This window comes from Anopheles moucheti, chromosome 3, assembly GCF_943734755.1.
Source record: "Anopheles moucheti chromosome 3, idAnoMoucSN_F20_07, whole genome shotgun sequence".
NCBI lineage: Eukaryota > Metazoa > Arthropoda > Insecta > Diptera > Culicidae > Anopheles > Anopheles moucheti.
In genome coordinates this window covers 70,484,283-70,498,312 of record NC_069141.1, presented here as the reverse complement: position 1 = coordinate 70,498,312, position 14,030 = coordinate 70,484,283, and the positions used below count along the sequence as shown (strand labels likewise).

The following is a 14,030-nucleotide window of genomic DNA, read 5'->3' as shown; positions in this document are numbered from 1 at the left end:
CGCCCCCGAGAGACTGCCAGGCATGGAAATCACAGTGTTTTCATACACCAGGACTTAAAGACGTGTAAGAACGTCTTCGTGCGCAACGACTCGGTCCGACCCTCGCTATCGCCACCGTATGAAGGACCATTCAAGGTGCTGAACCGAGCCGAAAAATTCTTCAAGTTGAACATACGAGGCCGCACAGTCAACGTTTCGGTCGATCGCCTGAAGCCAGCGTATTCACTAGAAGATCAGCAAACCACAAGTGACAAGGTACCTGCATGCACAACTGATCCTAGTATTTTTCCGACTAGAGTCACTCGTTCCGGTCGACGAGTTGTAATCCCTTCGAGGTATCGGTAAAGGGAAATCTAGTCTAGGAGGGGAGTACTGTGGCAGCGTAGCCTTTTTCGTGTACGTCACTGTACCGCGCTACACACTAAACCTACTAATCCGTATCCGTTAGTATGCGTATGTACTAACACGAGCGTGCGAACACGAGCACTAACGATAACGTCACAGCGAACGACTAACGATAAAATAAACCGAGAGATAGTTCTCATTCTAGTCATACATTTCGACCCAACCGCTTCTAATTACGTCCTACGGAAAGAAATATTATAACGCGCTAAAAACACTTATTGGAGACTGCTCTCACTACGACATTCATCGGTTTAACTTCGGTTTGTTCGAGCGGCGTTTAATTGATGCGATCAGTCGAACTGGACCGGGGGGGGGAGGGATAAATTACGGATTATGTACAAGGCTTGCAATCTCCACCTCTCCACACGCTAATGATCTGCGTTTCGTCGTTCAACTCCACTAATTAATCCAATTTTGCCAACTTCGGTGCTACAACGTTCACTTTTACGAGGTTCGAAACCGCTAAAATCAAAGACCTAAAAAGAAACATAACAATCAGATTCATAACCACAACTCCAATACAATTATGGCAAGAAATAACAACATCTGTACAACACCTACCGTTTTATATAGAATGTGAATTCGCAACAGCATTAGCGCCTTTCCAAACCGCCATGCCCGGTACAAGTGTCTTTTGGCGACCAGGAAGTAGAAGGTGCAAATATTTCTTTACCTTCACGGTCCCGTGCACAGAATGCGCGCACGTCTAGGGGCAACACCAGTCGGTGCGGAAAATGTGTCCCCAGTGGCAACAAACTCGGGGTAGAACGAGGAACACACACGCGCAGACGGCTTGCTGTGCTGCAACCCCGTTCCTAGCAGGCTCAATCCTAGCAGTGCCGCGTATTTTGCAAACCAACCCGAAACCGGCAGGTGCAGCTGTATACACTCTCGGTGGTGGTTGCAATGTTCTCTGCTCGATGTGCCTTATGCAAATGGGACACCCCACGCTGTTCGATCTGATTCTTGAACATCAACGAAAAGTAGTGCTCACTCCGTCCGTGTTACAACAAATCGGGGATGGGGCATTCTTTCAACTTGGAAATAAATACTCGAAACCCCGCTACCATCAAATCAACCAGACACAACCGTACAGATCCTGCCACCTGCGTACAATTCCAACAAACTGGCGCGCAACTTTCAATATATGGAACAAAGTCCGGTCACGGTGCAGTTGAGCGGTGGAATGGATTTCCTTTTATTATTCGGTCTTTGTAGTCTCACGAGACGCCAGACATGAATTATGATGGTAATCAAGCCGATACTGGGCTGAAGAATTTGACTCTAGCGAAACAACACATAATGGTGATCCAGACATTCGGCGCACTAGAGAGCATTGGTTCGATTCTACCAGTCCGATAGCATCTTCTCGCTTCACTCAGAAACCTTTCACACAGCGGTGCGTCTCACCCACCCCTGGGTGTAATATATTTTCACCGACACCTTGTCCCGGTGGTTCCTCGTGCCCGAAACGGCACGACTTTGGAATACGTAAACGGTGGTTTTGGGGAGGAAATTTAGACGATCCTTGAGCGGTAAGGCGGAAAATCGACCGTTACCCGATTAGCATGGGTGTAGGACCGAAGCCGAATTCAATAATCTTCCCTCCATTGTGTACTGGCTCAAGGCCCATTAGAATGGTATTTTATCGCAGAAATCTTCCCCAAACCACCCCCAGCGCCTTCTGGGAGAGAGGCGTTGAGTTTATGCACATTATCGCAGTCATTCGTACTGCGTGCATCCGGCATCGAGATGAAATTCAAATGCGGCCACATTCACGGGATAGCATTCGGTCACGAAATGCGGTTCAGTGATGCTGATGGTGATGATGGTGAATTGAGATGAGATGAAAATTGCTGGCCTAGCAGTAGGATTAAGATCTCTTGGGTTTCGTACGTGCCGGAATCGACTGTAGGGTGGATATTAAATGTGGTAAACAATTTCCTATCGATGGGCATTAACTTCAGTTTAGTGTAGATAATCGGAAGAAAATTAGTTTGAACGTGATTTTAAGTACAACAAGCCGTTCCATCACCTTATACAGGGTTTCTTTACGAACAAATTTAATTTCTATCACAACAGACGTTTCTGTACAATTCGTTCAGTTCTTTTAAGTGAACGAATGAACTTCGTTCGTCAAATTATGTTTCTACAGTTCCCGGATAATCGGTTAAATGCGTTTAATGTAAAAAGTAATTCAACGAGCTGTGAAGCAGATTGAATGACGCACAATGAACGGCTAGTAACACAGATTGAACTGCCCGTAACGCAGGTTGTACGGAATGTAACGTAGGGAGAGCGACTTGTAACGGTCTGGTTGAGCGAACTGCCCTTCAAATGTAGGAATATTTGGCAAACCACCTAGAACCTTACAGGTTGATCGAACTATAGGAACGAGATAAAGTATGAGATTCCTTTTTTATGACAGACAAAAGAACTAAATATCTCTACCGTTCGTTCAGTTCTTCACAAAGAACGAACTGGTTCGCTCAGGTTCATACAAAGCTAATGATTTACCCAACCCTATATCTGGCTCTAAAATGAGGTCCGTCCAGCTTTAACTCCTTTCTACGTTCGTTGAGAGTTGACGATCTCTCCGGAAAAAAAGCTCCCCTCACAGTAATTCGACTTTTACTCTCAATGAACACGTGCAAAAACAGAACGCACCATGCCACCACATGAACCTTGAGGCTATTGCAAACAACTAAAAAGCCTCGTCCACACACATGATGCCCTCGCGTCGCGAACCAGTTGGCTGCGGTGCCGGGGAAAAGCTAATTAAGTTTTATGAATTGTAAATGAACCATATTAACCATCAGCTAGCCATGCTGGTGGCCAATCTAGCGACGTTAGAGCCGATGGGGGGGTCTGTGCAATGTAAGTTACCTTCACGAGGTGCGCCAGAGTTTATGCGCTCCACCAATCGTACATGAGGTGGAATTGAGGTTGAAAGTTGCCGAATCCCTTGACTGCATAACTTGCTGTTGCCACTGATGTGTGGCCGTTGTGAGTGTGTGCAGAAATAGGATTATGTGAATGGAATTTTATGTTTTAGCTACATATTTTGGGGATTGGTCTCCAAACCGGGGGATCAATTGAAGTCCGCAATACGACTTCGCACGGCCCACAACGTACTAGTGGCAGAGATTACGGACCGCAGTGGTCTTTCCTCGTGGTCATTCGACCGACTGACTACTAGACCTCCTCCAGATCAGCCCACCAGGCAGTTCCATCCGACCAACCTCGTTGCACTCAACGATTTGCGCAATTCCCGCATTACTGCGTACCTCTCCCCGCCAAACCCTCAAATCCGTCTGGTGGTTGTGCCCTTTCTCGTCGATTACTCACCCGAAAACTGGTTTACTCTTAAGCCTCCACAGTCTGGGTCGACGGTGGCGGCAATTTTATACACCAGCAGGTTAAACTACCCCGTGGGGCCCTAACGGACGGCGGTGGGATTTGAAATATATGAAACACCAACCAAACAGGTTTGCCATTTTCGGGCCAAACGTGCGCCCGGTAGACAACCTGTACACGAGCGTCGGTGGCTGGAACCGGTTCCGAACCACCGGCAGGCACCACCAATGCTGTACTGGAGGGATGTGCAGCTACAACCCCGAAAGACCCCTGTGGACATCCTGTGGTTTTGTGCGGATGTGCTCCTTTCGCAAGCCAGTTTCGCGGCCGTTACGTTCTTTTCGCAGTGGCAAGTGAAAGATTTTGGGTTCACATCGAACCACCAGCACCGGATGCTGCTTTGCAGTTCAATCGAACGACAGATCGACAGTCACGAATTTTCTCGATCGAGCTCAACCATTAACGATCTAGTTCAGGCTGCGTTTGGCTTAAAATAATCAACACTGCAACAAAATAGTCTCTTCTCGCGTTGCGTTGAACCGCTGCCAACACATTCTTTCGCACAACACAACTTCGAGCCACAGTGATTGGTGTAGCAGTAACAGGGCACCCAAACGGCACGAAACGAGAGAAGAAATTCTACTTAAACCGCTTACTTGTGAGAATTATTTTCAGCAAAACCTGCACATCTCGTTTTAGGTGACATTTCAATGGGGAAAAGGAATGTTCACCGAACGCTATTGTCGTGTGCAATTGCAATCGACGATGTGCCTGTTTCAGACGGATCGCTACGTCATGGCAGTTGCATTTGCTCAAGCGTAATTGGTGTGATGTTGGCCATGAAATGTTTCACCGTTTGTTGACTGCATAGAAATGGGGAGTTTGTGTCGCATGAAAGATACAAGACTACCCCTAGGAATCGAATTCTAATGCTTACTCCGGTGCTTCCACTGTTAGCGGTTTTGGCCTGCTGCATGAATCCTCTAAACCCTCTAAGTTGAGGTTCTAAGGTTGATTACCGGCCTCAGTCAATCCAATATCCCGGGATTTCGGACCCATCAACGCTTTCATTAAATCTCAATTTAGGAGCCCACCACGCCTCCTCTGTCCAAGTCCGACTAAAATACCTTAAAGGACTTTACGACCGGGTCGTCCAGTGTCATTCTCATTACGTGACCAGCTCACCGAAACCTGGGGAGTGTAATTCCACTGTACGACAGTAAATTCGTCGTACAGCTCGTAGATCTCGTCATTGTAACGACGGCCTCCATCCAAAAAGTAGGGTCCAAACCCCTACTGAGCAATTTCCTCTCTAACGCTCTGTAATGGGGAAGGATTCAAAACCTCTTGAAGGTCTCACAAGCTCTCCTACCCAACAACTATTCCTTCATGCAGAGTGTTAAAATGTGCAAGCATATATCCAGGATTGAGTGGATGGTGGCACATGGCAAACCAGGAAGAGGGTAGGTAGTCCTGGTTTCTTGGATATCTGAACATCGGGGGGACCACCAGACACTAAATCAAGCTGTCACGAGGCTATCCATAGGGACATAGGAGTAGGATTTGGAGAAGTATCTCGAGGACTACGGAAATCATAAGGAATTCTAGAATTCCTAGTGTTGATAAGGAAGAATTTGGCAAGATCTTTAAATATAAGACATGTTTTACGCCTGAGCACATCTGGAAATGTATTGTTTCTTAATTCGTGATTATTAAATAATATAAATGTTGCCGAAAGATTGAAAACCTTCGAAATTCCTTACAGTAGACGAGGACCTAAAAGTATCCACCAAAGGAATCTCCGGAACTTCATAAATCCAAAACACCATTTGATGTGGATTTCATACACACAAAACGAAAACCCCCAAAATACAAACACATTAACTTAAGCCAACCAATTTTGAACGATTCCTGTCCCTTTGCAAGGACATTATGGAGTTCCTGGTTGGGGTTTATCACCACAACAAACCAAAAAAAAAAACATCTATCCCTTTCCACCGAGAGTAATGCTTTTTCGTTGATTAGCGTGCGGGTCGAGCTGGATCATTCGAAGCTTGATGAACGGTAATGAAGATAATATCATAATACCTTTAGCCGAGTGCTGCCCACCATCAACGGAACAATCCCAACCTGAACGGACGACAATGATTGTACGGCGTTGCGTTTTTGTTGCCGTACGAAAGTTTATCTTGCGACGTGACTTTTTCATCGGGAATTTTACGCCAAACAATGCGCTGGACGGATAGAATGGTACGTTGGCTGTGTGTGACGACTTCTATGGAAACGACCTGATGGACCGGTCTCTCTCCGTCAGTGTCTACATGCAGGCGCAAAGGGGATTGGTACAAGCACCGCAAAATTTCGAAATTTGGGGGAACTGGAAAATGTTCCCTACATCACCCATTCCCACCCCCTCAAGGGTTTGAAAATTCGTTCACTGCAACACGACCATCACACACACGCGCGCGCGCGTACGTGCATATACACCACCAACAAGGATTTTGAGTGCGTTCCTCGTTTGGGTATCTCCCAAACAGCAACCTGGCAAACGGGATGCGCATCGATGGATCGGAACAAACATGCAGTAAACAGGAGAAACAGGGTTGTGTGGGAGAGATGTCCCCGGTTTCCGGCTCCGGGACCTAGACAAAACAACAAACCCAAACAAAACCCCGATGAAGCGAAGATTTACCCGAGCCGTTTGAACGACACAGCAATTCATACTATTGTGCCTTTGCACTGCGCTATTTAAATTGTCACCCTCTGTGTGTCTGGAGAGTTGGTAAAATATTTCTTAAAATATTCTACCAACGTACCGACGGTGCACGGGATAGGAAAATTCGATGCCGGGAAACTGCCAGTGTTCGGGAAGCGTCTAGCCAAAAGTTGTGCTTTAATTGTATGGAGGGTGAATTTGACGCTACGCGATACGACCGAGGGGAACGATTTAATTCCAATGACGCTTGTGGTGATTGTGAATGCAACACTATCATCATCGTAGGTCAATGTCAGGAGCAGGCCAGAGTATTCTTAAACATAAAAAGCGAGCTTCAGTTGACTTTTAAAAGAACGAATTTGGTCAACTAGCAGTTCTTTAGTCTTGTTCCCACAAACGTCCAAAAGAATCTGATAAATTCAGTAGGCAATAACTCATCCCGAAAGGGCTTCTTGATATTTGCGATAACACCTTTGTGTTTGCGATAATGTTCCGGCGACCATAGAGCCTTATCAAGCACACATGTTAATCTAACTCTCTATCGCTTTCGATTGCTGAAAGCGTGAGTAATGCGTAGACGAGGTGTTTGTTAACTGCCTTCTTGGCGTGTATCGTGTATTTGGTTTTGACGACATCTTGCAACGTACCTGGGGTGTGATCTTTTCTTCTTTCTTTCGCCGTCTCACTCTCTTTCTCTCTCTTTACTGCAACTCAGGAGGGCACGTGAAACAACGCATTCGAATCCGATGCAATCCAGAGAAGGTTTAGTGCCGAAATATGATCGTTTTTTCCACCGTGTCCCTCTTATGCATCGAAAAGGGACAGGGAAAAAGTGCAACACTTTGAATTTCTTGTCTTCACAAACACAAACGCACACATACACACCAATCAATATATCTCCGTCGTTTAAGATACACCGCTGTACCAGTCACACCTGGACGAGAAGGATGAACCTTCGATTTGCTGGTTCTCTGCGTGTTTTCACTGTTGCGAATCGTTGATTATTTGCCTATTTCCACCAATTTCGTTACATCACTAACACACACATTCACTCAACTGGCAAATGTTTTCTTTTTCGTATCCAACTTCTGTCGCCGATACGGAAATACCCTCCAAAAAAACGCATCGAAGGCGTACTGTAATAGGAGGGTAGGCTATCTCAAGGTCTGGAACGCGTTCTGCTTTCACAGCACAGAATAAACAGGGAGAAAAGAAAACATGATATGAAACGCGCTTGCAATAAACTGCAGGCTTTAATCAGACGGAGCCAGGGGAATCTATGCCCGTGCGCATCATCTACGAACGCTCCACAAGCTGGTTAACATACGGAGGCAGGTTTCTTATCGCAAAACTGCTTCACATACTGACAGCTGGACTTGTCGGACCTCACATGCCGGACAAATAGGAAGGAAGCATTTCGATAGTGTCGATCACAAGAAATATTGCAAAACAAGGCGTATTCAACGTAAAGGGCTAAGATTATTCCGATCCGAATTGGAGGGCGAGTGTGTATGTTTAAAAGAGGAGAAAACTTTAACTTTCCAGCGCGTCCAAAACAAAGCTCCAAACACTTACACCATTTGTCTTCATCATGTCCAAACACATCCGAAGGGACCGAAACCCCATCTCCCCCGAAAGGAAACAAAAAACGCGAGGGAAACATACACGAAAATAAACACACAGTCACACATTATTGTGTGGGGTGAGATGATCAAGACGCGATCGCAACGCGCACGCGTTAGTTAGGCCGACTGGTGATGGATAAAGTTAAGTCACATTTCCTCCCCCAACGGGTGGGTGGATGACGGGGGACTGCTTTTCCTCTACCCCCTTTTTGCTCCGAGTACAGCAAACTTGATTAGTTCCGGAAGGCGAAAGAAGCGACATAGTGCGGGATCGCCTCCGGCGTATATGGGGGCACCAGTGCATGAAAACGGCGGGCCCACAGAAGCGTCCGAATGGGTGAGAAACAAAACAAAACGATCCCCCCCGCCGTCATTGTGAGGAAATGTTAATGTCTCTTCAAACACTCTCGAAACTCGCGGTGGCCCTACAAACACCTACGGGAAGATGATGATCGATGTCCAGGTTAATTTTTCCATCTTAAAACGCGCATCGACCGAGCGGTTCCGTCGGTGTACGAAAAGAAGGGTGATTCTCCACGAGATGAATTCTTTGGCTTCCTTCGCGCGTACACAAACTACAAAGTGATTAGGTTATTCTTTTGTATTTGTTGATCTTTCAAACCATCAGTTCCTCACGGGCGGATGTTTTGTTTTGCTTCGTTTTCTCGCTTGTCCCTTTCCACTATTAAACTGTGGCGTTCGCCTCAACTGCACACACACGCACACGGCAAGAAGATGATGCCCTATTCCAAAAACCAAACACACGCACACACAACGAGACGAGAGGGTTTTTTTTCGGGAGGGCCATAACCTTCTCTTAACGATCTTCTTCACCAGGCACCGGGAAGGAAAACAGGCACGACCATCAAGCGACCGGTTTTTTTTTTCGCCCATTTCCTCACGAACGTGACCCAAACGTGGATGGATGAGTGACGCGAAAAGGAGGAAACTCAACCACGGCGGAAAAAAGGTTCGTTCGCAGTACTGGCCGCTAGAGAAGATGTTGCTTGCCAAGATGGGTGTTCGACACGAGACAGCAAATTCAACCACCAACCCCAAAAAGCAAAAGTTTCCTCCAGATGCAGGCCCCAGTTGCATCGTTGCACACTGGCAAAACACAGAGATTGCAGGCTCACGGCACGCGGTGGGTCCCAACGTGTTTTACTTTCATTTTCTATGCAAACCAAACAAACAAGCACACCATCAATGGGAACGAAACGTCCAAAGAATTGGGTCGAACACGATCGCGAGCGGTTTGAAAATTGCGACGTTTGCCAATCGCGCCACAGTGCTCGTAGAGAACACACAGCACAACACAAACATGATGGACGCACACCATCACCGCATCACCACACATCTGAGTCGCATCTCACATCACATCACCCGGTGGTAGAACAAATTGCCATTCCGAACAGCTGACATCATATCCACTATCAGGCGCGAAATGTTTGCATTCCCTCACTCCGTGGGTGTTTGAAACACTTCAATTCACCTTGTGCTGTTTTGTATTTTAGACAAACGTTGTAAAGAACGACGAACGAGAAATGTAAAACCAAAACACGCGCGAAACAAACCCACTGCCGCAGCTCAAACGTCCGTACGCTTCGGGAGCAAGAGAGAAACTGAACTTTTGTTTGCTGCGTTGCGTTTATGCTGCGCTTCGCTTACTTGATTTCGATGTGGCCCCTCTCCGGCTATGTCGCGTGTGTAAATATGAAACCGATCCGTAGCATATCGGTCTTCTTTACTCCACACCGTTTATAGGATGGCATATTCCTGAGAGATTTTGTGATAAATGTACCCTTAGATGATTTTACATTTATTATGAGTACTTAAAGGCTTTTTAGAAGAAATTATTTAAATTAACGCCCTATTTAAATCTCACGCTGAATTATGTCCACTTGACCATCTTTGTCAAGCCTTAGTTTGAAGTGAGTGAGAGCGAAAGCGCCAATATTTTACAATGCGAGAGAGACTGCTGCCGCGAGAGCGCATCATAAAACATACATAGAATGAGAAAGATACACAAAATGTGATCGTCTCATCTTGTTTGTGTTTACTGTAGGAAATATATTTTTTATTTTTTAAAACAAATATTAACAACCGAGATTGACACATCTTGTCAATAATGTCCCCTAATCGACCCAGTCGTGTTTGATGTGAGCAACTCGTATTGATTATGTTAATTTCATTCTACCATAATGTTATAAAAGTGAAAATGACGCCAAAACACTTAATCATTCATTTCCTATGCATTCACAGTAGCTGATGAGCAGTCGCACTATTTAATGACAAAACGATGTACGAAGATGTGTTTGATAAGCCAGGAGAGCACGGGCGTTTGGCGGTGATTGTCGATCACCCCCCAAACCTGTCTACGTACCGCAGCTGGACAACGAACCTGATGATGTTATCCCCGGCCCAGAGATGGTGGACGACAACCAGTTCTGTACAGAAGGCTACTCTCCCCCCCATATGCACCATATTGTGGCGGAAAGGAAAGTGAAACCTTCAAAGCCAAACACAGCAATATGTAAGTACCGGGTATTGCCCATTGGCCTTGCTCAGCTCTCGGGGCTTGTGTAATTAACTCACCCCCTTTACGATCATCACAAATGACCATCACGAACAAGGAGAGGGCAAGAAATTTGCCATGATGCATTACACCTTGATGCTCATCTCGTCCGCTACCAACATCTTCCCCTTCGACGATGGTCCTCCTCCCTGCCGTACTCGGTCACTTCCACACGTGAGGGAATTAAAATGTCTTAAGCGCGTAGGGACGGCTGCCATCACCGACTTCAAGGTCGGTTGTGTGTTTCGGTGAATTTTCACTCAATTCACCATACCACACCCGCGCGCGCGGTTGTTGAGTTGTAAAAGAAATTGCCCAATTTTGCGCCTCGCGAAGCAGAAGACGCCCCCAACGCAACACGGATGGCGGCACAATGCGACAGTGAGTGAAGATTTCATCATGCTGAAAGCGCGATGCAGCCGTAAAAAAAATCTTTATGATAGCGCACCGATGGGAATACCGCAGCATAGAGTGTTGCTACTTCACCGTCGAATCGGCGCTGTCGATATGCTCGAGCGCCTGCGAGACAAAACAAGAGCATCCACATCCGGAGGGGGAGAAGAATAATCCTTCTACGGTGGGCCGAAAGAAAGCGTACCCAAAGTGGACAATGGTGAATATGATATACCACTTGCAGCCAACATATGAACCCTACGGGAAAAGGTAACAAAAAACGAGCATCATCATCATCATCATCAACATCATAATCGTAATCTTATGCATGGTTGCGTGTTTTAAGGATGGCCCGTAACATGCGCCCCCTAAAACGGTGTGCCCCTCTTGAACGGATTGTCGGTGGCCACCTCTCGCATGCGGTCATGCTTCTTGTCGTTGGCATTATTTTAAAAGGGCTGTTTCCATCTTTATGTGCGTATGGATTCGAAGCGGTAGCCATTTGAGCTTCTTCCTTCAGACGTCTCATGTCATGCTGGGTGAGCATTTGTGTCGCCTTTGCGTAACACAAACAGGGGCGATGGAGTCAGTCTTTAATTGTTGACCGGAGGTCGGGAATGAATTTTACTGACCCATGAGCTTGATTTGCGCTAACCCTCTACGGTACATATACATAATTCAGCGTGAAAAAACGGTGGTCAATCTTAAATGAAAAACTATCCTTATTAACACCCGCACGCAGTTGCCGGTATTCGGTGTAAAGAAAAAAAAAACAGTTCACAACTTACCCCTCGTTCTGACGACGGCGCCTTGCGACGGCTGGATTCTTGTTGATCGATTGTAGCTCCCGGTTGAGCGGTTGAGATTCGGTTTCGTTGCTGGTGAACGAGCGCGGGAACGGTACCGGCAACGGTATGTAGGACGGTGGCATACTGCCGCTGCCACTGTTAGCCGTGTTGGACACATTGCGCAGCATTTTGGCAAGATTTTTCCCCGGTGCCACACCATCGTCGTCGTCGTCATCGTCCTCCGACTCGGAAGACGATCCCGGACGCGTACCGGGCGCACCGTAGCTGCCCGGTGTCGTCGCATCGATGGTGGAAACGGTGGTCGATTTCTTCAGATTGCTCACAGCCGAATGGGTGGACTTTTTGAGGCGCGATTTCAGCTCCGAGTTTAGATCGGCCGGAAACAGTCCGACACAGCCCGATTTCGATTTCAGTATGCCACCCTTCAGCTCCGCCATGAACGGAAGCTTCTGTGCGTTCGGTGGCAGGAACGCTGTCGGTGGTTTGCGTGGACTCATTTGCTCTGCAATGGTTTCGCAACCCGCGTACACAATACGATCGAAAAGAAAGATAAAAAAACATTGTTAATCGGGACTATGATAAGTGTATCTCGTAATAAATAATTAAAAAACAGGTGCCTTAATAATCAAATTGTTAGCATTAAAGGGCAACACACAGAAAACCAATCGAGGTAAGAAAACTGGCGCACGATTAGGAATTTTACGCGGATGAGAACACACTGTAGCTTAGCGTTTTCATATGATTAGTGTTGTCTAGCGATTAACTGCAGTATACATACACGTAGATGTTGAGGTGTATAAACAAACACATAGAAAACACGTTTTAATAAAGCACACGTACACGTACACAAACATACAACAAGAAGAACAAAAGCACACAATGCCACACAGTACCAGTACCCGAAAAACAAGCGCAAGTGTTGCGTGATCGAAAAAGCCAACCAAAGCAAATAACCTGTTATCCTTTTTGGGGGAAAAACCATGCTGTTTTTTTATGTTATCTTCAAAGCAGATTGAAACTGAATTGCACCCTAGAGGAAAGTGCAGTGTGAGCCGTTTTGGCCCGATCCTGCCTTGCAAAGTCCACAACCATATAGAATGTATACACAGGCGTCGTTCCATTCCACACCACCATCACCCCCCAGAACGCCGGCCGGGAAAAAAGATCTTACAAACGATGACGATACCGTGGCCCACAACAGAAAACAAACGATAACAACAAACCCTTCTTCACCCGATTGTGTAGTAAACCCATCCGTTGCTAGTTAAAGGTGAACGAAACACAAGGACAACGGGGTAAAAGAATATATAAATCGAACGTACCAACACACATTTCTGTTCTGGATTGGGGGTGCCGTTCGCGGTTTTAGCTAACTCGTTTTGGAACGGTTGATTTAGACGGATCGTTCGGGTGGGTCTCTTTAGAAAGACCCCGTGGTCAAGCAAGAAACAGCCGAAGAAGGAAGCTGGATTGTTTGCGTGTAAACAACGAATGTGGATGCTTGTGTAGATGAGGCAGATAGCGAGTAGCGGATAGCATAGGTCTAAACGCGCATGCAGGTCTCGGGATGATGATCACAAAGCTTCAAGGGCCATTTCGACACTCTCAGCGACACGAACACGCAAAGGAACAAGGGTACACGGCAAGTACACGATCACTATTTATCACTTCGTCCTGTTCTCTTGCTCAATGTTCACACATCCAAATACGCTAAAAAGTTCACAATGTTTTGCTTTCTTTTGGAATACTTTATGAGATCCTTCGGTGCCACCATTGTCCACGCGTGTGCTTTCATTTGCTTGGCAAGATCATTGTTCTATATGTGTTTTTTTTTCCTCACTTTGTTATCCTTTCATTGCACTTCGTTGCACGACTTAACATTGGTATGTCTTGTTTTTGCTTAAAACTCTACTCTTACAATTATACACACACACACACGCACACATATACATTTTTATGGTTTTGCTATAGTAAAAGCTTACAAGTTTCTTCATAGTACAAATAGGGTTCATTCTCACATATCTAGCTCATCTACAACAACCTTTCAGAGAAGAGAAGGGAAAGAAAATAACGTAAATTCAGAACCAAATACACAACGTGGCAGAAACACAGCATTATCCGCTTGGACCATGTACAATGTAATACCTAAC

General features: G+C 46.1%; 1 protein-coding gene across 1 annotated transcript in view; it reads right to left on the bottom strand.

The window, feature by feature from the left end:
• LOC128302969 (uncharacterized) overlaps positions 1–14,030 on the bottom strand; it is a 224,654-nt gene that overhangs the window by 39,052 nt on the left and 171,572 nt on the right. The window contains 1 exon segment of the mRNA XM_053039821.1: positions 11,860–12,382. Coding sequence (XP_052895781.1) covers positions 11,860–12,382 — 523 coding nt within the window.